At 46.0% G+C, this 24052-nt stretch overlaps 1 protein-coding gene across 1 annotated transcript in view; it reads left to right on the top strand.

Annotated features, from left to right (window-relative positions):
• The first annotated feature begins 12241 nt into the window (after positions 1-12241).
• Positions 12242-24052, top strand: part of LOC134346685 (uncharacterized) — a 31877-nt gene continuing 20066 nt past the window's right edge. Inside the window, exon 1 of the mRNA XM_063048193.1 lies at positions 12242-12591. Within this exon, the coding sequence (XP_062904263.1) occupies positions 12342-12591 (250 nt within the window). The 5' untranslated portion in view covers positions 12242-12341. The remainder of the gene's footprint in view (positions 12592-24052) is intronic.

Below are 24052 nucleotides of genomic sequence, written 5' to 3'. Positions count from 1 at the left end.
CGGCAAACTGGATAATTCGTTTGTGTGGATGCTGTGTGAGGTACCCCACCCCGCCCAAATAACAGACAATACACCAGATGCAATTAAATGATTTACAGTTTATAGATATTACTGGAACTATATAATTAAAAGAGAATAAAATATAAAAGGAAAATAAAAGGTGCCACACTTATCAAAGTTCAATCTCTTCGTGCACAAAAACCGTTGGAGCTCAAGGACCTTCTTCTTCACCCTGCGACCCCCTCGGACCACCTCAACCGGCCGCCTGGGACCAACAACGTTGGTCGACCAGACGCTCCACACGAGTCCGTCTCCATCTCCTCTCCTCGCCGAACGTCCGCTCGGGGTCCGACCCCGTTAGCGGACTCACAGCACCTGGTCCATCCTCTGTCTCGCTCTCCCGCCTTCTGCCCCCAAACCCCCTCGCAAACAGTATCTTCAAATACACCAAAACCATAACAACTATCCCAATTGGTTAATAGCACCCTCTTATCACACTCTAGACCACAATAAACTGCTAGCGCAAACTTTCTCAGCGTTAAAGCACAACAAAGCCGCATTCCCCAGATTAACATAACAAAAACGCCATTTTAATTAGCCTCCGCAGTAACATAAAAATCGAAACCCGCTTACACAATTATAAAAGATGAAATTATGACAGAAACGGCTGTTTCTGGGTTTCCAACCCCCAGTCCCTGTTCTGTACTCGCAGACACACAGACAATGAAAAATCAGGCCTTTAACTTATGGATACACTGATACAGGAGTTTCAACCATTTGAGTCATGTTTAAATGTCAGGACTTAGTTTCAACAGTTTCAGGTAATACACTTTGTCTGTTTAGAGTCATAGAGTCATAGAACCATAGAACACTACAGCATGGAAAACAGGCCCTTCGGCCCTTCTAGTCTGTGCCGAAACTTTATTCCCCTAGTCCCATTGACCTGCACCCAGTCCCTAACCCTCCAGACCTCTCCCATCCATGTATCTATCCAATTTATTCTTCAAACCTAAGAGTGAGCCCGCATTTACCACATCAGATGGCAGCCCGTTCCACACTCCCACCACTCTGAGTGAAGAAGTTCCCTCTAATGTTCCCCCTAAACATTTCCCCTTTCACCCTAAAGCCATGTCCTCTCTCATTTATCTCTCCTAATCTAAGTGGAAAGAGCCTGGAGAAGTACAACACAGAAATAGGTTCTTCATCCCATCTAGTCCAGGTTGAAATGATTTAAGCTGCCTACTCCCATCAACCTGCACTGGGACAATAACCATCCATGTCCTTACTGTCAACGCACCTATCCAAACTTCTCTTAAACTGGCCAGTTCGGTTATAAAGTTAAAGTTCAAAGTAAATTTATTATTAAATTACATATGTGTCACCATGTACAACCCTGGGATTTATTTTCTTGTGGGCATACCCAATAAATCCAGACAATAATAACCATAATAATATCAACGAAAGGCTTGGGTGTTCAATGGTGTGCAAAAGATAAGAAACTGTGCAAATACAAAATGAAAGAAATAGTAATAATAAAAAAATAAATAAGCAATAACCATCGAGAACATGAGATGAAGAATCCTTGAGAGTGAGTCGATTGGTTGTGAGCACATTTCAAAAGATGGGGCAAGTAAAGTTGAGTGAAGTTATCCCATTGGTTCAAGATACTGATGGCTGAGGGATAGTAACTGTTCCTGAAACTGGAGGTGTGGGTCCTGAGGCTCCTGTACCTTCTTTCTAATGCCATCAGTGAGAAGAGAGACTGTCCTGGATGGTGGGAGTCCGTGATGATGGATGCTACCTTACAGCGACAGTGTTTCATGTAGATGTGCTCAATGATGGCGAGGGCTATACCTGTGCTGGACTGGCCTGTATCCACTACTTTTTGTAGGAGTTTTCCTTTAAGGCCATTGGTGTTCTCATACCAGGCTGTGAGTCAACATACTCTGCATGACACATCTATAGAAGTTTGTCAAATTTTTAGATGTCACGCCGAATTTCCACAAACTCCTAAGGAAGTACAGGCACCGCTGTGCTTTCTTCATAATAGCATATACATGCTGGGTACAGGACAGATTCTCCAAAGTAATAACACCAAGGAATTTAAAGTTGTTGATCCTCTCCTCCTCTGATTCTCTGATGAGGTCTGACTCGTGGACCTCGAGTTTCCATCTCACTTCACACATGGGATGGCTTTCTAGATATTGTACCTGGACCCTTGTAACTTTCTTGGTCGCAACACTTGAATGCCTCTGATCTGGCTCTCAGCAAATTGTAGATCACATGGTTTATCCAGGGCTTTTGATTGAGGAAGATTCTGAATGATCATGTGGAAATACACTCGTCTACAACTGTTTAATCAATTCCAAGGCAACCATGGTGTATTCATTCAGATCCACAGATGAGTCCCTGGACGTGGTCCAATGCACTGATTTAAAGCAATCCCATGGCCTCTCTTCTACCTCCCACAATCAGCTTTTTGTTGTCCTTATCTCCGCAGCTTTGCTTTTCAGCCTTTGCCTGTATGCAGGGAGGGGAAGGACAGCCGAGCGATCCGATTCATCACAGTACAGTCTGGGAATGGGATGGTAAGCATTCCTTATCTGAGTATAACAGTGCTCTAGTGTGTCGGAACCTCTGGTGCTACAGGTTATACGCTGATGGTTATTGGGCAGAGTTTACTTCAAACAAGCCTGGTTAAAGTCCCCGATTATGATTTGAAATGCATTGGGATGGACTGTTTCTTCTTTGGTACCTTACAGTGACAGCGTTTCATGTAGATGTGCTCAATGATGGCGAGGGCTATACCTGTGATGCAGTATCGCAAGTGCTTGTTTATAATTGGTCACTGGTGACATGTAAACTGTGGTCAGGATAATGGAGGAGAACTCCCTAGGTAAATAGAACAGATGGCACTTAACCATTAGGTGTTCAAGGGCAGGTGAACATGAGTTTGACAAAACCACCACATCAGAGCACCACCAACAGCTTATCAGGAAACACAGACCTCCACATTTTAACTTTTCTGAATCAACAGTTCAGTCCATATGGAAAATCAAGAAGCCTTCCAGTTTGATCGTTGTATCTGGCATGCTGGGAGAAAGACAAGTCTTGCTCAGACGCAGAAAACAACAGTCCCTCATTTCCCTCCGATACAGCAATCTTACTGTCAGGTTCTCAGTTTTGTTCTCCAGTGACTGCACATTTGCCAACAAGATGCTGGGTAGAGGAAACCTCATCTCTTTGTTTCTCAGCCTTGCTTGGAGTCCCCCTCCCCCCCACCAACCCACCTCATTTCTGGCTGTAGTGATGAACCTTCGTTCACTTAAAGGTGCCCTACCTGCCTGGTCTGCCGAGACCTTCAGACGATCATGAAATTGTCACCCATGACTGTGCTGCCACACATAGCTCCAACATGTTGATCAAATTTGCAGATGACAAGACATTGATTGACCTTATTTCTAGGGTGACAAGACAGCCTACAGAGGAGAGGTTAACACCCTGACACCGTGGTGCCAAGAATACAACCCCTCCCTCAATGTCCAAAACACAGAAGAGCTGGTCGTGGACTACAGGAGGAACGGAGACAGGCTCACCCTGATCAACATCAATGGGACTGTAGTTGAGAGGGAGAGTAGTTTCAAGTTCCTCAGTATACACATCACCAAAGATCGCACCTGGACTGTAAACACTGGCTGTGTGGCAAAGAAAGCACAATGGCATCTCTTCCACCTCAGGCAACTGAAGAAGTTCGGCATGAACCCCCAAAACCTCATGATCTTCTACAGGGGCACCATTGAGAGTATCCTGACTGGCTGTATCACCACTTGGTACGGGAACTTCACCAACCTCAATTGCTGGGCACTGCAGAGAGTGGTACAGACAGCCCAGCGCATCTGTGGATGTGAACTTCCCTCCATTGAGAATATTTACAACAGCAGGTGCAGAAAGAAGGCCTGGAAGATCATCGGAGACACCAGTCACCCCAACCATAAACTGTTTCAGCTGCTTCCATCCAGCAAATGGTACCACAGTGTTAAAGGCAGGACCAACAGGCTATGGGACAGCTTCTTTCTACAAGCTATTAGACTTTTAAATTCACATCTCTGTACATTGCGATGGAGTCATAACGCAAAGATCTTTACTCACTCATATTGTGGAATGGATATAAGATTTTAAATAAATTCAAATTCAAATCTGTGGATCATTAAGTTGATTTAAAAGTACATTGCTTAGAGGGAAATTACATGCTGCAGACTGCAGTTCTGTTATAAATGTGTCAATCTACGTTGTTAACTGTTTGTTTCTATGTACAGACATCGCCTGATCTCCTGGGCATTTCCAATATTTTCCACTACATCCCTCTCTCTTCATCTCCCCACTCTGTCTCTGTGTCTTCCCGTCTCCCACCCCCTTGCTCTTTCAGCCTTCCTCTCTCCCATTTCTTTCTGCCCCGTAATCTCCCTGTGCTGTTCCCTCTATTCCCCTCTCTCACTCTCTGTTCTGCTGTTCCTCTCTCTCACTCTCTCTCTCTCTCTCTCACACACACACACTCTCTATCTGCTTCCCCTCCATCTCTCTCTGTCTCCCACCACCTCCCTCCCCACGTTCCTCTCACTCTGCCATCAGCTGGAGCAGCTCAAACTCTGAGTACTGGAGCTGATGTAACTGCAATCTGTAAGAACATCGGGAGAACATTGGGAGCGGGATTAGGCCACCCGGGCTCACAAGTCTACCCCTCCATTCAATACGATCTGTCCCAGGCCTCATCTCCTCATCTATGTCTTTTGCACACCAGTTGAACACCCAAGTCTTTTGTCGATATTGTTATGGTTATTATTCTCTGGATTTATTGGATACACTCACAAGAAAATAAATCCTAGGGTTGTACATGGTGACACATATGTAATTTAATAATAAATTTACTGTGAACTTTAACTTTATCAGAGAACTGGCTAGTTTAAGAGAAGTTTGGTTAGGTATGTTGATTGTAAGGACATGGTTGGTTATGGTCCCGGTGCAGGTCGATGGGAGTAGTCAGTTTAAATCATTTCAACATGGACTAGGTGGGCTGAAGAGCCTTTTTCTGTGTTGTTCTACTCTATGACTCTAAACAGAGAAAATGTATTACCTGAAGCTGTTGAAACTATGCCCTGACAGTTTCAACATGACTGAAATGATTGAAGCTCCTGTATCAGTGTATTCATAAGTTAAAGGTCTGATATCTCATTGTCTGTGTGTCAGCTTTGAGTGTCCTATGTACTTGAACCCCAAGATCCCTCTGATCCTCCACACTGCCAAGAGTCTTGCCATTAATGCTATATTCTTCCATCATATTTGACCTTCCAAAATGAACAACGCCACACTTATTTGGGTTGAACTCCAATTGCTATTTCTCAGCCCAGTTTTGCATCCTATCAATATCCCGCTGTAAACTCTGTCAGCCCTCCACACTATCCACAACACTACTAACCTTTGTGTCATCAGCAAACTTACTAACCCATCCCTCCACTTCCTCATCCAAGTCATTTATAAAAATCACAAAGAAAAGGGGTCCCAGAACAGATCCCTGAGACACACCACTGGTCACCAGCCCTTTCCTCTTTTGTCCTTTGAAAAATGTGTGAAAACTTTTCTTCGAGAGAATTAACTTATTCAATGTTTCTGAGGGATGAAGAGTCCAAACATGGATTCCGGATATGAGATGCTCATATTTCAGAGGGATATGGGCATTCAGGGAAACTGTTGATGGGTGGACAGTTAAAATTTGGAATTAGAATTTAACATCTTGGAAAGATTGGAATATTTGGGGAGCAATTCTATAAACAAGAGAATATTTGTAGATGCCAAAAATCACAGTAACACACACAAAGTGCTGTAGGAACTCAGCAGGCCAGGCAGCATCTATGGAGGAGAGTACAGTCGATGTTTCGGGCAGAGACCCTAGTTCAGGACTGTAAAAAAGAGATGAGAAGTCAGTGTAAGAAGGTGAGGGAGGGGATGGAGAAATACAAGGTACTGTAGCAGGTGATAGGTGAAACAGGGAGAAGGGAAGGGTGACGTAAGGAGCTGGAAAGTCGATTGGTGAAAGAGATGAAGGGCTGGAGAAGGGAGAATCCGATGAGATGATGGAAGACAATGGAAGAAAGAGAAAGGGGGAGGGGGCCCCAGAGGAAGGTGATGGGTAGGTAAGGGGATCAGATGAGAGTGGGAAACGGGAATGAGGAATGGTGAATGGTGAAGGAGGGGGGGAGCAGTTACTGTAAATTCGAGAAATCGACGTTCATGCCATAAGGTTGGTGGCTACCCAGATGGAATAAAAGTTGTTTCTCCAAACTGCGTATCACCTCATCGCAGCAGTAGAGGAGGTCATGGACTGACATGTCAAAATAGGAATGGAAAGTTGAATTGAAATCGGTAGCCACTGGGAGAACTCACTTTTTCTTGCAGACAGAGCATAGGTGCTCGGCAAAGCGATCTTCTGATTTACGTCAGGTCTCAGCGATATACAGGAGGCCACAATGGGAGCACCAAATACAGTAGATGACCCCAGCAGACTCACAGGTGAAGTGTTGCCTCACCTGGAAGGAGTGTTTGCCGCCCTGAATGGTAGTGATGGACGTGGTGAATCGTAGTGATGCAGGTGGTGTAGAGGTAGCTGTGGCACTGGATCCGTTTGCAAGGATAAGTGCCAGGAGGGAATTCAGTGGGGAGGGATGAACGCATGGAAAGCCCCTCCTATTCTACTGCTCTGTTACGGTATATATTTGTAGAAAAGCGGAAACAATATGGAGTTCTAAAGGTGAAATCGAAAAAATTTAGAAATAATCATAAAATATTGATTACCAGTTATATTTTGGGCCATTTTGCTGCTAATGAGGTGTTTAGTTGTTGTTCTTAATCTAAGAAAGAATAAAATAATTAAAATTCTTGTTTAGACCTTAAGAGGATAAAACATAGGAGCAGAATTAGGCCATTTGGTCATCAAGTCTGCTCTGCCATTTCATCATGGCTGATCCATTTTGCTCTCAACCCCATCCTCCTGCCTTCTCCCCAGAATCTTTTATGCCCTGAGAAATCCAGACCCGATCCATATCTGCTTTAAATACACCCAATGACCTGGCCTGACAGCTCCCTGTGGCAACAAACTCCACAGATTCACCACCCTCGGGCTAAAGGAATTCTTCGTCTCCATTCTAAATGTTTGTTCTTTTTAATAGACAGTAGGTGCAGGAGTAGGTCATACGGCCCTTCGAGCCAGCACAGCCATTCACTGTGATCATGGCTGATCCTCCACAATCAGTACCGCGTTCCTGCCTTCTCCCCATATCCCTTGACTCCACTATCTTTAAGAGCTCTATCTAACTCTTTCTTGAAAGCAGCCAGAGAATTGGCCTCCACTGTCTTCTGAGGCAGAGCATTCCACAGATCCACAACTCTCTGGGTGAAAAAGTTTTTCCTCAACTTCGTTCTAAATGGCCTACCCCTTATTCTCAATTTGTGGCCTCTGGTTCTGGACTCCCCCAACATTGGGAACATGTTTCCTGCCTCTAGCATGTCCAATCCCTTAGTAATCTTATATGTTTCAATCAGATCTCCTCTCCTCCTTCTAAATTCCAGTGTATACAACCCCAGTCGCTCCAGTCTTTCAACATAAGACAGTCCCGCCATCCCGGGAATTAACCTTGTGAACCTACGCTGCACTCCCTCAATAGCAAGAATGTCCTTCCTCAAATTTGGAGACCAAAACTGCACACAGTACTCCAGGTGTGGTCTCACCAGGGCCCTGTACAACTGCAGAAGGACCTCTTTGCTCTTATACTCAATTCCCCTTGTTATTAAGGCCAACATGCCATTAGCTTTCTTCACTGCCTGCTGTACCTGCATGCTTACTTTCAGTGACTGATGAACAAGGACACCTAGATCTCGTTGTACTTCCCCTTTTCTTAACTTGACAACATTCAGATAGTAATCTGCCTTCCTGTTCTTACCACCAAAGTGGATAACATCACATTTATCCACATTAAACTGCATCCGCCATGCATCTGCCCACTCACCCAGCCTGTCCAAGTCACCCTGCATTCTCATTACATCCTCCTCACATTTCACACTGCCACCCAGCTTTGTGTCATCTGCTAATGTTACTTTTAATACTTTCATCTAAGTCATTAATGTATATTGTAAATAGCCGCAGTCCTAGCACTAAGCCTTGCGGTACCCCACTAGTCACCGCCTGCCATTCTGAAAGGGACCTGTTAATCCCTACTCTTTCTTCCTGTCTGCCAACTAATTTCCTATCCATGTCAGTACCCTACCCCCAATACCATGTGCTCCAATTTTGCCCACTAATCTCCTATGTGGGACCTTATCAAAGGCTTTTTGAAAGTCCAGGTACACTACATCCACTGGGTCTCCCTTATCCATTTTCATAGTTACATGCTCAAAAAATTCCAGAAGATTAGTCTAGCCTGATTTCCCTTTCATAAACCCATGCTGACTTGGACCGATCCTGTCACTGCTATCCAAATGTGCCACTATTTCATCTTTTATAACTGACTCCAGCATCTTCCCCACCACTGATGTCAGGCTAACTGGTCTATAATTCACTGTTCTCGCAATTCCTCCGTCTCCGCCGCATCTGCTCTCAGGATGAGGCTTTTCATTCTAGGACGAGGGAGATGTCTTCCTTTTTTAAAGAAAGGGGCTTCCCTTCCTCGACTATCAACTCTGCTCTTAAACGCATCTCCCCCATTTCACGTACATCTGCTCTCACTCCATCCTCCCACCACCCTACTAGGAATGGGGTTCCCCTGGTCCTCACCTACCACCCCACCAGCCTCCGGGTCCAACATATTATTCTCCGTAACTTCCGCCACCTCCAACAGGATCCCACCAAGCACACCTTTCCCTCCCCCCTCTGCATTCCGCAGGGATCGCTCCCTACGCAACTCCCTTGTCCATTCGTCCCCTCCATCCCTCCCCACTGATCTCCCTCCTGATACTTATCCGTATAAGCGGAACAAGTGCGACACATGCCCTTACACTTCCTCCCTTACCACCATTCAGGGCCCCAAACAGTCCTTCCAGGTGAGGCGACACTTCACCTGTGAGTCGACTGGGGTGATATACTGCGTCCGGTGCTCCCGATGTGGCCTTTTATATATTGGCGAGACTCGACCGCTTTGCTGAACATCTACGCTCTGTCCGCCAGAGAAAGCAGGATCTCCCAGTGGCCACACATTTTAATTCCACATCCCATTCCCATTCTGACATGTCTATCCATGGCCTCCTCTACTGTAAAGATGAAGCCACACTCAGGTTGGAGGAACACCGTCTGGGTAGCCTCCAACCTGACAGCATGAACATCGACTTCTCTAACTTCCGCTAAGGCCCCACCTCCCCCTTGTACCCCATCTGTTACTTATTTTTATGCACACATTCTTTCTCTCACTCTCCTTTTTCTCCCTCTGTCCCTCTGAATATACCTCTTGCCCATCCTCTGGGTCCCCCCCCCCGCTCCTTGTCTTTCTTCCCGGACCTCCTGTCCCATGATCCTCTTGTATCCCCTTTTGCCTATCACCTGTCCAGCTCTTGGCTCCATCCCTCCCCCTCCTGTCTTCTCCTATCATTTTGGATATCCCCCTCCCCCTCCAACTTTCAAATCCCTTACTCACTCTTCCTTCAGTTAGTCCTGACAAAGGGTCTCGGCCTGAAACGTCGACTGCACCTCTTCCTACAGATGCTGCCTGGCCTGCTGCGTTCACCAGCAACTTTGATGTGTGTTCCTTGAATTTCCAGCATCTGCAGAATTCCTGTTGTTCCTGTTTATAATTCACTGTTTTCTCTTTCCCTCCTTTCTTAAAAAGTGGGATAACATTATCCATCCTCCAATCCACAGGAACTGATCCTGGATCTATAGAACATTGGAAAATGATTACCAATGGTCCACAATTTCTAGAGACACATCCTTAAGTACCCTGGGGTGCAGACCATCAGGCCCTGGGGATTTATCAGCCTTCAGTCCCATCAGTCTATCCAACACCATCTTCTGCCTAATATGAATCTCCTTCAGTTCCTCCGTTACCCTAGGTCCTCCGGCCACTATTACATCTGGGAGATTGTTTGTGTCTTCCCTAGTGAAGACAGATCCAAAGTACCTGTTCAGCTCGTCTGCCATTTCTTTGTTCCCCATGATAAATTCACCCATTTCTGTCTTTAAGGACCCAACATAGGTCTTAAATAATTTTTTCCTCTTCACATACCTAAAGAAGCTTTTACTATCCTCCTTTATATTCTTGGCTAGTTTACCTTCGTACCTCATCTTTTCTCCACGTATTGCCTTTTTAGTTATCTTCTGTTGCTCTTTGTAAGTTTCCCAATCCCCTGGCCTCCCACTCATCTTTGCTATGTTATACGTCTCTTTTATTTTTATATTGTCCTTGACTTCCCTTGTCAGGCACGGTCGCCCCTTACTCCCCTTAGAATCTTTCTTCCTCTTTGGAATGAACTAATCCTGCACCTTCTGTATTATTCCCAGAAATATCTGCCATTTTTATTCTGAGTCTGTGCCCTGTGCTCCTAGATTCCCTCTGACTCCTAGAACGGAAACATCCTCTCCATATCCACTCTATCTCTGCCTTATTTACCATAAGTGGAATCATTTTTACTTATGGTTTTAACAACTGTATCTATGAAAGTTGCAGCAAGGCAAGGATTAAGATGAGGTGCTGACAGAACAGTGTGCAAACATTGTACAGTTACTGAGCTAAACATGGTAACCCAAGCAAAACTCAATCCCTGACAGCCCAGCTCATCTTTGCTTAGCTTTTTTGCCAAGCCTGAGAACCAAGGCCACCAGGTGTACCAAGACAAGACACTGACAACTAATTTCTTTCAAGTTACTGACATAGAACCTCATTTCCACAAAGTCAGTTTTTGTTTTACCATCCCAATCTGCTCCAGCCATTTTTGTTACATGGTTCGGCAACTCTAAGGAAGATGCCCAGCTCCTTCAGTTTATCAGACCTGATGGTGATTGTGATATTAGATTGGTCCAGTGACCTCGCTCTGACCAATGATAATGATTCAGATGGTCATAGATGTCGGTGAGTTTGTGAACTGACCATGGACACAATACAGTGACATCATGCATGTTGAATGAGGTGTAGACCGGGGGTACCTCCATCGCCTGACAACAACACCTCTCTTTTCCCTTTGTTCTTCCTGATGGTTTGCCAAAGGTTTCTATACAGCACAAAAACAGGGGAGAGTGAGCACCCGTGCCTGATACCAGAATAGATGGGGGAAGCTCTCTGGTTCCCACCAGTGGATTTGAACTACACTATATGTGTTTGTGTGGAGCAGTTTGATGCAAATCCTGACTTTGGGGAGCATTTCTATTATGATCCACCTTCCATCAGCAGATGAATTCCTGAGTGATCGGCAACAGAGATCTCTGAGTTTTTGATCACGGTTTCTCCCCTTCTATTGTAAACACCTGGGTTATCTTCCAGTTCATCTGGATATGCAAGATGGAGTGAGTCCGACAGGTCGCGGTGCACAATTCCCCAGAGAAAATTGCACCAAATGTTGCCTTCATCCTGGAATGACCACCTTTGTGTGTGGCTGCATCAAGTTGTGTATGGATCTAAAGCACGTGGACACTGAGTGTCAATGTGCTGAGGTTCTACCCGTCACTGGTGTTGCGGCGGATGGGTCTGCCCTGTTCTCCGGACACTTACGCACATCAGACAGATATCCGGTGCTGCTAGGAGATCAATTCAGTGAAGGACTCCCTTAGATGTGTCCGAAACCTGTTGCTCTTCCAGCACAGTGAGGCGCCTGTAAGGAACGCTGCCGGCACACTCAGGCTGTGTGAGGATGTGCTGGGGACACACTGAAGCTCAGTGCAGCCAATGCAAAGGCTCGGTAGGGAAGGAGCACAGTCTGGGATCTTTCTGCTCCTGGACAGGGAGGGCCTGAATCGGCTCGGGTAGCCCCTCAAACAATGTCATAGTGTGTCATCTGAGGGAAACACATGGGCGGCAATTGTTTTTTAACAGAGTTAACACCGCTGAATATATTGACCATGTGATGAATAGGATGTAAATGTTTTCTTTTCTCTTTTTGTGTCTATTTTATTATGAACAAAGATCATTTATGAACTTAAAAAAGGAACTCCTAAAACAAACAAGTTTTACTTATTCGTACAAACTCTTGCTCCTCCTCCTTGTCGATCACAAAACCGGAAATTGAAACTGAAACGAGCGAAACAGGAACTTAAAATCATTAACAGACATTTTAACTGTTGCCATTTTCAGCTTTACTGTTTACCAATCGTTATGAGTTCACTCCACATCAGTCTCCTCCACTCCCCGCTGGGAAGCTCCGTGACCTGGTGTGCGGACCCTCCTCTGCTCTCTGTCCGCCAGCGAATGGGGTCAGTATCCCAGAGCAGGTCCGGCACCGATCGGTTGAGCGTCGGACCCAAGAAACGTCAACCCCGGGTTATGTCCCTTCTCAGTCTCCGGATATTTTCACTCGTTCGCCTTTTCTCGCTTCTGCTCCAGCTTGGTGTGATCGGTGCCGAAGGTAAGGGAATGACTTCATGTGTGAATCCGAAAGCCGCAGACTCCATTTCCGTGCTCGGAGACTGTGGTGTCACGACAGATTACTGACTGAACGAGCTTTTTCTTTTGGGGGAACTGCAGCTTTGCAAGCTGAAGTCTGTTGTCCGAGGCATAAGTATACAGATACATACAAATGATACGGCCATTCGCTTTTTTAACAGCACAGTACATTACAAACATGATAAAGTTCATTTAACTTTGTTCACGTGACTGAAATTATACACAACTTACATCAGGGGTCCCCAACCTTCTTCGCACTGCGGACCGGTTTCATATTGACAATATTCTTGCGGACCGGCGGACTGGAGAGGGAGGGTGGGGACGGCGGTTGCCAGCGGACAAGAGTAGCAGTCAAAGACGCTGGGTTTACCCCGATAAAGACTACAATGACCATGAAGCCTTGCGCGGGTACCAGTGCGTATGCAGGCACGATTTTTTTCTACAAATCGTTTTTGGCGATTCTTTTCACGGGGAGGGGGTGTTAATCTCGACCGGAATATAGATAATTAGCTAATACACTAAATTTCGTTTCTAAAAGGGTTTATCTAACGAATTTAATATTAAACTCACAGCGCATATTTTCCTCGCATGAATATAGTGAGAAGTCAATTATCAGGGGAGGACAGGGGAACTTGAAGTAAATGTTGAAAGAACTTCCAGTAGAAGTGGTAGAGGCAGGTTCGATATTATCGTTTAAAGAAAAATTGGATGGGTATATGGACAGGAAAGGAATGGAGGGTTATGGGCTGAGTGCAGGTCGGTGGGAATAGGTGAGAGTCGCATTCGGCACGGACTAGAAGGGCAGACATGGCCTGTTTCCGTGCTGTAATTGTTATATGGTTATATAAGTCAATAGCATCATAACATTTTAAGTATCTTTTGGATATTAAACACGCAGCACATATTTTCCCCGTATGAACGTATAAAATCATTACAACACACCAATATCGCTGAATAAGTGGGAGCCCTGGGCTTGTTTTCCTGCAACAAGACGGTCCCATCGAGGGGTGACGAGAGACAGCGATACTCGAACGGGGTTCCTTATGTCCAGTCTATTCCGCAATTTAGTTTTCGTTGCATTCATTGCAGAGATACAGTGCTTTCGTGGTTATCTCAGGATATTCAGCCTTGACTTTGATCCAGAATGCCGGCAGAGATGTTATGTCAAACATACTTTTCAGCCCGCCGTCATTTGCAAGCTGGAGGAGTTGATCTTCTTCCCGCGCTGAAATGGATGACGCGCGGGTAATGACCTCGATGCCTAAGGGCTCAACAGTGGGCGTGACAGGGAATGAGGAAAGGTGCAGCGGACTCATATCGCCAAATCATATCGTTTCCTCGCTGCCCGGTAGCGCATCCTCTGTGGCCCGGTACTGGTCCACGGCCCGGTGTTTGGGGACCGCTGGAATATGCCAACAAGTGGTGGATGAGATTTAATATCGAATAGATAACGAGGAAAGAGAACACAACTTTTTGAGGGCGTTAGATGAGCTCTGAGTTTTGGGTTTTAATTTTTGTATATGTGGGCTCAGTCTGGTTTACGAGCGGGTAAATTAGTGAATACAGAGACCTGGCTATTGTGTGCTGTGTACTTAATATTTCAGAAATATTAGAGTAACATTGTAAATAAATTGTTTGATTAAGCAATCGTTATTTAAATAGTTCATTACAGATTATATATAACAGTACTGAATGGCCGTCATCACGCCGTACGTCAAAGGTACACGGCTTGCTTAAACACAAAATATTCTGCAGATGCTGGAGTCAAAGCAAATCCAAGATCCGTTATGTATTTTAATTAGTTTAAACGAGGAGTTCAGGGCTTCCCGTTGACCTGGGGAGGCAGCTGAGGCCGGATGTGGTGTTGGACCAGACAGTCAGCTATTCTTGTCTAGCGCATGGTGTCAGAATTGGTCTCCTTTTCGAATATGAATATTCCTTTGTATATTTTTTACGGGATCAATAAAGTATGACTATGACTGGCTCGACGCTCAATCCGGCACGGATGGAAAGCGTGTTTGGGGGTGACCCGACTTGGATTCGAACTCGGGAACCTTCACTCCAGATGATGCCATTGCGTCACCAGCCGGTTGTCCTCATCGAGTTGATGGTTCCCTGGGAGGACCGCAGTAGAAAAGGAAAAAATAGGCTGTGATTAATTCATTTACTGAAACTGAAAATCCTGACATTTTAATCGGGACTGAATCTTGGCTTGACCCTTCGATTAAATCTGCTGAGATATTCCCTCCTCATCTCCAAATTTTTAGAAAGGACAGAAACTGTAGACGGGAGGGGAAGATGGCAGCGCGCCAGGCGCACACAGCTCTCTGGTGAAAAAATGATGTCGTATCTGTTAAATAGGGGCCGTGGACAATTTCTGATTTGATGGAGAATGGACGTGAAAACACAGAGGAACATCTGGAGAAATTTCTGAAACGCCCATTCGCCGCTGTTATTACTGTGCGGGCGGGAATCTTTTGGAGGGTAGGCCTCAAAATCCCCAGTCTTGCCTGCTTTTGGTGACCGAGAAAGAGGTCGAATCGCTCGGACAGAGATGGCGCTCGGTACTCGGTGTCGGAGAGCTGATCAGAGTTCGAAGTTTTCAGATGACTCAGAGTCGGATTGTGGTCGGCATGGCAGGGAGAGTTTTTCTTCCCTCTCTCGACTGCGTGAGATGTGGGACATTTGAGTGTCTTTGAACTTTACTGTGCTCATGGACTTCTTCATCAAGTTATGGTATTGTTGTAACTATATGTATAATTATCATCAAAGTTGCTGGCAGGTCAGAGAGCATCTGTAGGTAGAGGTACAGTCAACGTTTCAGGCCGAGACCCTTCGTCAGGACTAACTGAAGGAAGAGTTAGTAAGAGATTTGAAAGTGGGAGGGGGAGGGGGAGATCCAAAATGATAGGAGAAGACAGGAGCGGGAGGGATGGAGCCAAGAGCTGGACAGGTGATTGGCAAAAGGGATACGAGAGGATCATGGGACAGGAGGTCCGGGAAGAAAGACAAGGTGCAGGGGAACCCAGAGGATGGGCAAGGGGTATATTCAGAGGGACAGAGGGTGTAAAAGGAGAGTGAGAGAAAGAATGTGTGTATAAAAATAAATAACGGATGGGGTACGAGGGGGAGGTGGGGCATTAGCGGAAGTTAGAAAAGTCGATGTTCATGCCATTAGGTTGGAGGCTACCCAGACGGAATATAAGGTGTTGTACCTCCAACCTGAGTGTGGCTTCATCTTTACAGTAGAGGAGGCCGTGGATAGACATGTTAGAATGGCAATGGGATGTGGAATTAAAATGTGTGGCCACTGGGAGATCCTACTTTCTCTGGCGGACAGAGCATAGGCGTTCAGCAAAGCGGTCTCCCAGTCTGCGTCGGGTCTCGCCAATACATAGAAGGCCACATCGGGACCACCGGACACAGTATATCACCCCAGCCGACTCACAGGTGAAGTGTCACCTCACCTGGAAGGACTGTTTGGGGCCCTGAATGGTGGTAAGGGAGGAAGTGTAAGGGCATGTGTAGCACTTGTTCCGCTTACAAGGATAAGTGCCAGGAGGGAGATCAGTGGGGAGGGATGGGGGGGACGAATGGACAAGGGAGTCGCGTAGGGAGCGATCCCTGCGGAAAGCAGAGGGGGGGGAGGGAAAGATGTGCTTAATGGTGGGATCCCGTTGGAGGTGGCGGAAATTACGGAGAATAATATGTTGAACCCGGAGGCTGGTGGGATAGTAGGTGAGGACCAGGGGAACCCTATTCCTAGCGGGGTGGCGGGAGGATGGAGTGAGAGCAGATTTGCGTGAAATGGGGGAGATGCGTTTAAGAGCAGAGTTGATGGTGGAGGAAGGGAAGCCCCTTTCTTTAAAAAAGGAGGACATCTCCCTCGTCAGGACCATGTCCTCCTTTTTTAAAGAAAAATGTCCTCCTTTTTTAAAGAATCCTGTCTTCTATCATTTTGGATCTCCCCCTCCCCCTCCCACTTCCAAATCTCTTACTAACTCTTCCTTCAGTTAGTCCTGACGAAGGGTCTCGGCCTGAAACGTCGACTGTATCCCTTCCTAGAGATGCTGCCTGGCCTGCTGCGTTCACCAGCAACTTTGATGTGTGTTGCTTGAATTTCCAGCATCTGCAGAATTCCTGTTGTTGTTTGTTGTTATATGTATAATTATGTGGTTTTGTCAGTTTTTTAAGTCTTGGTTTGTCCTGTGTTTTAGTGATGTCACACCGGAGGAAATAATGTATCATTTCTTAATGCATGCGTTACTAAATGACAATAAAAGGGGACTACGTGTCTTCATAATCTAAACTCTCAGGGAGGCTGTGTGCTTATTGGTGTGAACAATACTATTCCTTGTTTTGAAAGAACTGACTTAGGCAGTGACGCTGAGCAAATTTCGTGTCAAGCTACACTTTAGGGACAAATGGTGCAGATCGGGAGTTTTTACCGTCCACCTGATGCTAATTCTGGGCCTCTTTTAGACCTTGAATCAAGCATTTCCAAATTAAACACCTCGTCGCTTCTGTTTATAATCCTGAGGTGTGTGGGGGCGGGGGTGATTTTAATGTCCCAGGTGTAGATTGTACTGACGGCACACAAAGTGAACCAAAAGGTACCAGACGCGATGATACAGGTGGCACCGAAAACACCTTAGATTTATTGCTGACTTCGCATCCAGATTTAATTTCAGAGGTTTCACCGATTCTTATTGAAGAGTGATTGCACAGTCGATTGGTATTGAAGAGTGGACATTGCCAATTGGTATTGAAGGGTAGGCACAGCCGATTGGTATTAAAGGGTGGACATTACACAGCTGATTGGTATTGAAGGGTGGGCACAGCCAATTGGTATTGAAGGGTAGACATTGCCATTGTATAGAAGCACAGCTTTCAGGCTGAGCACTGAAGAATAAACAGCAAAGGCTCAATTGGGTTGTTTGATCTTGGGTCCACGGAGACTCCATCTTCCTCTCACCCCACCATTTCTGAACACCCTAAACCGCCCTTTTCCTCAGACATTTCCACCCCGCCCCCACCCCAATCCCAGCTCTCATCCGTCCTGGGTCTTCCCTGTTCCCTTTGATCTTCTCCTCTCTGAGGCAGAACGTTCTGTCCTCAGTAAGGGCCTCGCCTTTGTCCCCCTGTAACCACACCTCAGTGAGATCCACACCTACCACGACGCTGAATTCTTCTGCTGCCTTCGTTTCCCAGCCTATTTCTTTGACAAAGACGCTCCATCCCGGACCAATGACACCTTCTCCCATCTTCAACCCTCCTCCTCTTCCTGGACTTCTGCCTGCCAACTGCCGATGGAACATTAACCATCTGGACTTTAACACTCTGCACTCCAATTCCAACCTCACTCCTTCCGAATCCTTTGCTCTCCACTCCCTCCACACTAATCCTAACCTCACCATCAAACCCGCAGATAAGGGGGCTGCTGTAGTAGTCTGGAGAACTGACCTTCACCTTGCTGAGGCCCAGTGACATCTCTCAGACACCTCCTCTTACCTACCCCTCAATCAGGATCCCACTAAGGAAAACCAGGCACTATCTCCCACACCATCACCAACCTTATTGACTCTGGGGATCTTCCATCCACCATCACCAAACTCATAGTGGCTGCACCCCACACCTCCCATTTCTACCTCCTACCCAAGATCCACAAACCTGCTTGTCCAGGCAGACCCATTGTTTCAGCTTGTTCCTGCCCCACTGAACTCATATGGGCAGACCTCGACTCTGTCTTATACCCCCTAGTTCAGTCCCTTCTTACCTACATCCATGACACTTCACACGCCCTGGATCTTTTCAATGATTTCAGGTTCCCTGACCCCCATCATCTTATCTTTACTATGGATGTCCGGTCGCTATACACCTCCCTCCCCCACCAGGAAGGCCTCAATTCTGTCCGTTTCTTTGTGGACACCAGACACAACCAGTTCCCCTACACCACCACTCTCCTCCGCCTAGCGGAACTTATCCTCATTCTAAATAATTTCTCCTTTGGCTCCCTCACTTCCTTCAAACAAAAGGTGTAGCCATGGGCACTCACATGGGTTCCAGCTATGCCTGCCTTTTTGTCAGCTACATGGAACAGTCTATGTTCCAAGCCTACACTGGTCACCACCCCACACTTTTCCTATGCTACATCGACAAGTGCATTGGTGCTGCTTCCTGCACCTGTGCTGAACTCGTCAACTTCATCCACTCTGCCATCAACTTCCACCCTGCCCTCAAATTTACCTGGTCCATTTCTGACATCTCCCTCCCCTTTCTCGATTTCTCTGTCTCCATCTCTGGAGACAGCTTATTTACTGAAGTCCATTACAAACCCACAGCTAGCTGGACTATATCTCATCCCACCCTGTTACTTGTAAAAATGCCAACTCTTCTCTCAATTCCTCCATCTGCTCTCAGGATGAGGCTTTTCATTCCAGAATGAAAGAGATGTCCTCCTTCTTCAAAGAAAGGGGCATCCCTTCCTCCACCATCAACAGTGCCCTCAACTGTATCTCTTCTATTTCACCCACGTCTGCACTCATCCCAACCTCCTGCCACCCTACAAGGGATAGGGTTCCTCGTGTCCTCAGCTACCACACCACCAGCCTCCACATCCAGCACATAATTCTTGAAACTTCCGCCATCTCCAATGAGATCCCACCACCAAGCATATCTTTCCTCTCCCCCCACCCCGCAAATTTCTGCTTTCAGTAGGGATTATTCCCTATGTGACTTCCTTGTACATTTATCCCTCCCCACTGATCTTCCTCCTGGCATTTATCCTTGGAAGCAGAACAAGTGCTACACCTGTCCCTATACCTCCTCCCTCACTACCATTCAGGGCCCCAAACAGTCCTTCCAGGTGAGGCGACACTTCACCTGTGAGTCTGTTGGGGTTATATACTGTGTCCAGTGCTCCCGATGTGGCTTCCTGTATATTGGTGAGACCTGATGTAGATTGGGAGACCGCTTCGCCGAGCATCTACGGTCCATCTGCCAGAAAATACGGGCTGACCCAGTGGCCACCCATTTTAATTCCACTTCCCATCACATTCCAACTCCGCTGTTGTGATGAGGCTACACTCAGGTTGGAGGAACAACACCTTATATTCTGTCTGGGTAGCCTCCAACCTGGTGATATGAACATCAATTTCTTGAACTTCCGGTAATGCCACCCACTCCCTCCCACCTTCACCATTCCCCCACCCCTTTTCCCTCTCTCACCTCATCTCTTTGCCTGCCCATTGCCTCCCTCTGGTGCTCCTCCACCCTTTAATCTCTTCCCTGGCCTTCTGTCCTCTTCTGTCAGACTCCCTCTTTCTCCACCCCCGTATGTCTTTCACCAATCAACTTCCTAGTTCTTTACCTCATCCCTCCCCCTTCAGGTTTCACCTATCACCTCGTGTTTCTCTCTCCTCTCCCCGCCACCCACCTTTTAAATCCACTCCTCAGCTTTTTTTCTCCAGTCCTGACAAAGGGTCTTAGCCCGAAATGTGTCCTGTCTGATGACACAAAGGTTGGGGGTGTTGTGTGGAGAGTTGTCAGAAGTTACAGCGGGACATCGATAGGATGCAGAGCTGGTCTGAGAAGTGGCAGATGGAGTTCAACCCAGATAAGTGTGAAGTGGTTCATTTTGGTAGGTCAAATTTGAAAGCAGAATACAGAATAAATGGTAAGACTCTTGGCAGTGTGGAAGATCTGAGGTATCTTGGGGTCTTTGTCCATGGGACACTCAAAGCAGGTTGGCAGTGTTGTTAAGAAGGCATATAGTGTGTTGGCGTGGAATTGAGTTCAAGAGCCATGAGGTAACGTTACATCTATATAAGACTTGGTCAGACCCCACTTGGAGTACTGTGTTCAGTTCTGGTCACCTCACTACAGGAAGGATGTGGGTACTATAGAGAGAGTACAGAGGAAATTTACAAGGATTTTGCCTGGATTGGAGGATATGGGAATAGGTTATGTGAACTTGGCCTTTTCTCCTTGGAGCGATGTTGAATGAGAGATGACCTGATAGAGGTGTATAAGATGATGAGAGGCATTGATCGTGTGGATAGCCAGGGTTTTTTTTTCCCAGGGCTGAAATGGCTAACACGAAGGAACATAGTTTTAAGGTGTTTGGAAGTTGGTACCGAGGGGATGCCAGGGGTATGTTTTTCACAGAGAGGGTGGTGGGTGTGTGGAATGCACTGCCGGCGGTGGTGGAAGCGGATACAGTAGGGTCTTTTAACAGCCCCTTAGATGGATACATGGAGCTTAGCAAAATAGAGGGCTATGCGCTAGGGAAATCCTAGGCAGTTTCTAGAGTAGGTTACATGGTCAGCGGAACATTATGGGCCGAAGGGCCTGTAATGTACTGTAGTTTTCAATGTTCTATGTTCTGTGTTCCACTTTTTGCTATAGATGCTGCCTGTTCTGCTGAGTTCCTGTAGCATTTTTTGTGTGTTGCTTGGATTTCGAACATCTGCGGATTTTCTCTTGCTTTCCATTGTTGTGGGTCATGTTGGCAACCCAAAGTATGCCCATGCTTGGGCAAGATAGTAAACTTTTTAACTTACATTGTGGGCAACATTTTAAATGACTTGAATTATAAATTGAAATAACATCTATAGACAATTCCAAAATATGGTACATCATAGGGAAATTTCAAGGTGATTTTCATGATCACTAGCCCAGAATCCACAAGATAAACCCAACTATATTCGGAAAGCATAATCTTTGTTGTCCAGTGTAATCATTCGATCACGATGCTGCATGATGGTGTCTCCAAACAAGACACAGTCCATCACAATGCATTTCAAATCATAGAGACTTCAACCAGGGTTTTTTGAGGATAACCCTGCCCAATTACCACCTACATATAACCTGTAGCACCAGAGGTCCCAACACATCAAAGCACTGTTATATTCAGATAAGGAATGTTCCATAACCAGACCACATCTCGGTAAATTCGATCGCTTGACTGTCATTCTGCCTGCAGTGAGGCAGAGGCTAAAAGTAAAGCTCCAGAGATCAGGACAACAACAAAGCAGTGGCTGCAGGAGACAGAGCAGCGGCTAAGGGATTGCTTTGAATCATTAGACTAGGTTGTGTTTGAGGACTTAAAGAAACATAGAAAACCTACAGCACAATACAGGCCCTTCGACCCACAAAACTGCCAAACATGTCCTGACCTTAGAAATTACCTAGGGTTACACATCACCCTCTATTTTTCTGAGCTCCACTCATCTGGGCATCTGAATGAATACACCATGTAATGGACTTAAAACAGCTGTAGATGAGTGTCCTCACAAAATCATTCAGTTTTCCCCAAGCTGAAGCCCTGGATGAAGCATGAGATCCAAAATCTGCTGACGGCCAAGAAAGTTGCAAGAGGTCCACATACGATCTCCAGAAAGCCATCTCACTGGCTTGAATACTGTCACCTCTTACAAAGTTAAATCAGGTGACATAGGCAAGAACAGGGCTTTGCTTCCAGATGAACTCAGGTCCTTCTAAGCTCACTTTGACCATCAAAACATGGAGGAACCACCACAAACTCCTACAGTCCCTGATGATCCTGTGATTCCAATCCCTTGGGGCTGATGTGCGAGCAGCCTTCCGGAGTGTGAATCCATGAAAAGCTTCCAGCCAAGTACTAAAGACCTGCACTGGAGTGTTTGCGGAGATCTTTAACCTCTGTCTTTGTCAGTCTGAGGTACCGACCAGCTTCAAGCAGACTTCACCTATACCAGTATCAGACGTCCCACCCTGCAAAAACTCATTTGAGGGAGGTAGCACCATCAATTTCCGGGAGACTCCCAGAACTTCCGGGAGAGGTGGGATGTCTGCAGTATTTTGCACTTGGATTTTTAGAAGGCTTTTGACAGGAGGCTGCTAAACAAAATAAGAGCCTTGAGAATTACAGGAAAGATACTAACATGCACAGAGCATTGACAGATTGCCAGGAGGCAACGTGTGGGAATAAAGGGATCCTTTTAAGACTGGCTGCCGGTGACTAATGGTGTTCCCAATGAGTCTGTGGTGAGACTACTTCTTTTTCGTTGTATGTTAACAATCTGGATGATGATGATGATGGCCTTGTGGCCAAGTTTGTGGATGCTACAAAGATAGAACATGGAACTGTACATCACAGGAACAGGCCAATTTTGGGCTGAAGGAGCTAAAAAGTACCCAAACACTAATCCCTCCTACCAAGACCATGCGAATATCCCTCCAGCCTCCTTACATCCATGTGCCTAACCAATCATCCCTTAAAAACCTCCAATGTATTTGCCTCTACCACCATACCAGGCAGTGCATTCCAGGCATCCAACACTCTCTGAGTAAAAAGACTTGCCCCTCACATCCCCCTTGAACCTTCAATGTCCACCCTCTGGTATTAGATATTACAACCCTCGAAACAGATACTCCCTGTCCATTCTATCTAAGCCTCTCCTAATCGTTTAAACCTCAATTTGATCTACCCTCAGCCTCTACCACCCAAGAGAAAACAACCCAAGTTTATCCAGCCTCTCATGATCGCACATGCCCTCTAATTGAGGCAGCATCCTGATAAACCTCTTTTGCACCCTCTTCAAAGCCTCAACATCCTTCCTTTACTGTGGCGACCAGGCTGCACTTGGAGTACTGCAACCGTTTTGGGCCGCATATCTCGGAAAGAGTCCAGATGAGGTTCACAAGGATGGTTCCAGGAATGAAGGGGTTAACGTCTGAGGGGCATTTGGCAGCTTTGGGTGTGTACTCACTGGAATTTAGAAGAATGCTAGGGTATGTATTTGAAACACTGAATGTTGGAAGGACCAGATAGGGTAGATGTGGAGTGGGTAGTTTAGAGGAAGTAGAGAGGCTACAGTAGAACTTAGATAGATTCAGAGAATGGTAAAAGAAATGGCAGATGAAATACAGTGTCGAGAAGTGTATGGTCATGCACTTTGGTAGAAGTAGTAAAAGAATGGACTGTTTTCTAGATGGAGAGAAATTCAAAAATCTGAAGTGTAAAGTGATTTGGGAGTCCTCATGCAGGATTCCCTGATGGTTAATTTGCAGGTTGAATTGGTGGTGAGGAAGGTGAATATAGTGTTAGCATTCATCTCAGGAGGACAGGAATATAAAAGCAAGGGTGTAATGCTGCGGATATATAAGGCACATGAGGCCTCACGGAGTATTGTGTGCAGTTTTGGGCCCCTTATTTAAGAAAGGATTTGCTGACATAGGACAGGGTTCAGAGGAGCTTCACAAGAATGATTTTGGCAATTAAATGGTTATCATCTGAGCAGCAATTATATGCTCTGGGCCTGTTCTCACAGGAAATTAGAAGAATGTGGGAGTATTCTCATTGAAACCTATTGAATGTTGAAAGAATGTTGAACGTTTTCAGTTCTGGTCACCTCATTATAGGAAGGATGTGGAAGCTATCG

The sequence above is a fragment of the Mobula hypostoma genome, chromosome 5 (assembly GCF_963921235.1).
Source record: "Mobula hypostoma chromosome 5, sMobHyp1.1, whole genome shotgun sequence".
Classification (NCBI taxonomy): domain Eukaryota; kingdom Metazoa; phylum Chordata; class Chondrichthyes; order Myliobatiformes; family Myliobatidae; genus Mobula; species Mobula hypostoma.
The sequence above is the reverse complement of the archived record's forward strand: the minus strand, read 5'-3'. Positions and strand labels throughout refer to the sequence as shown.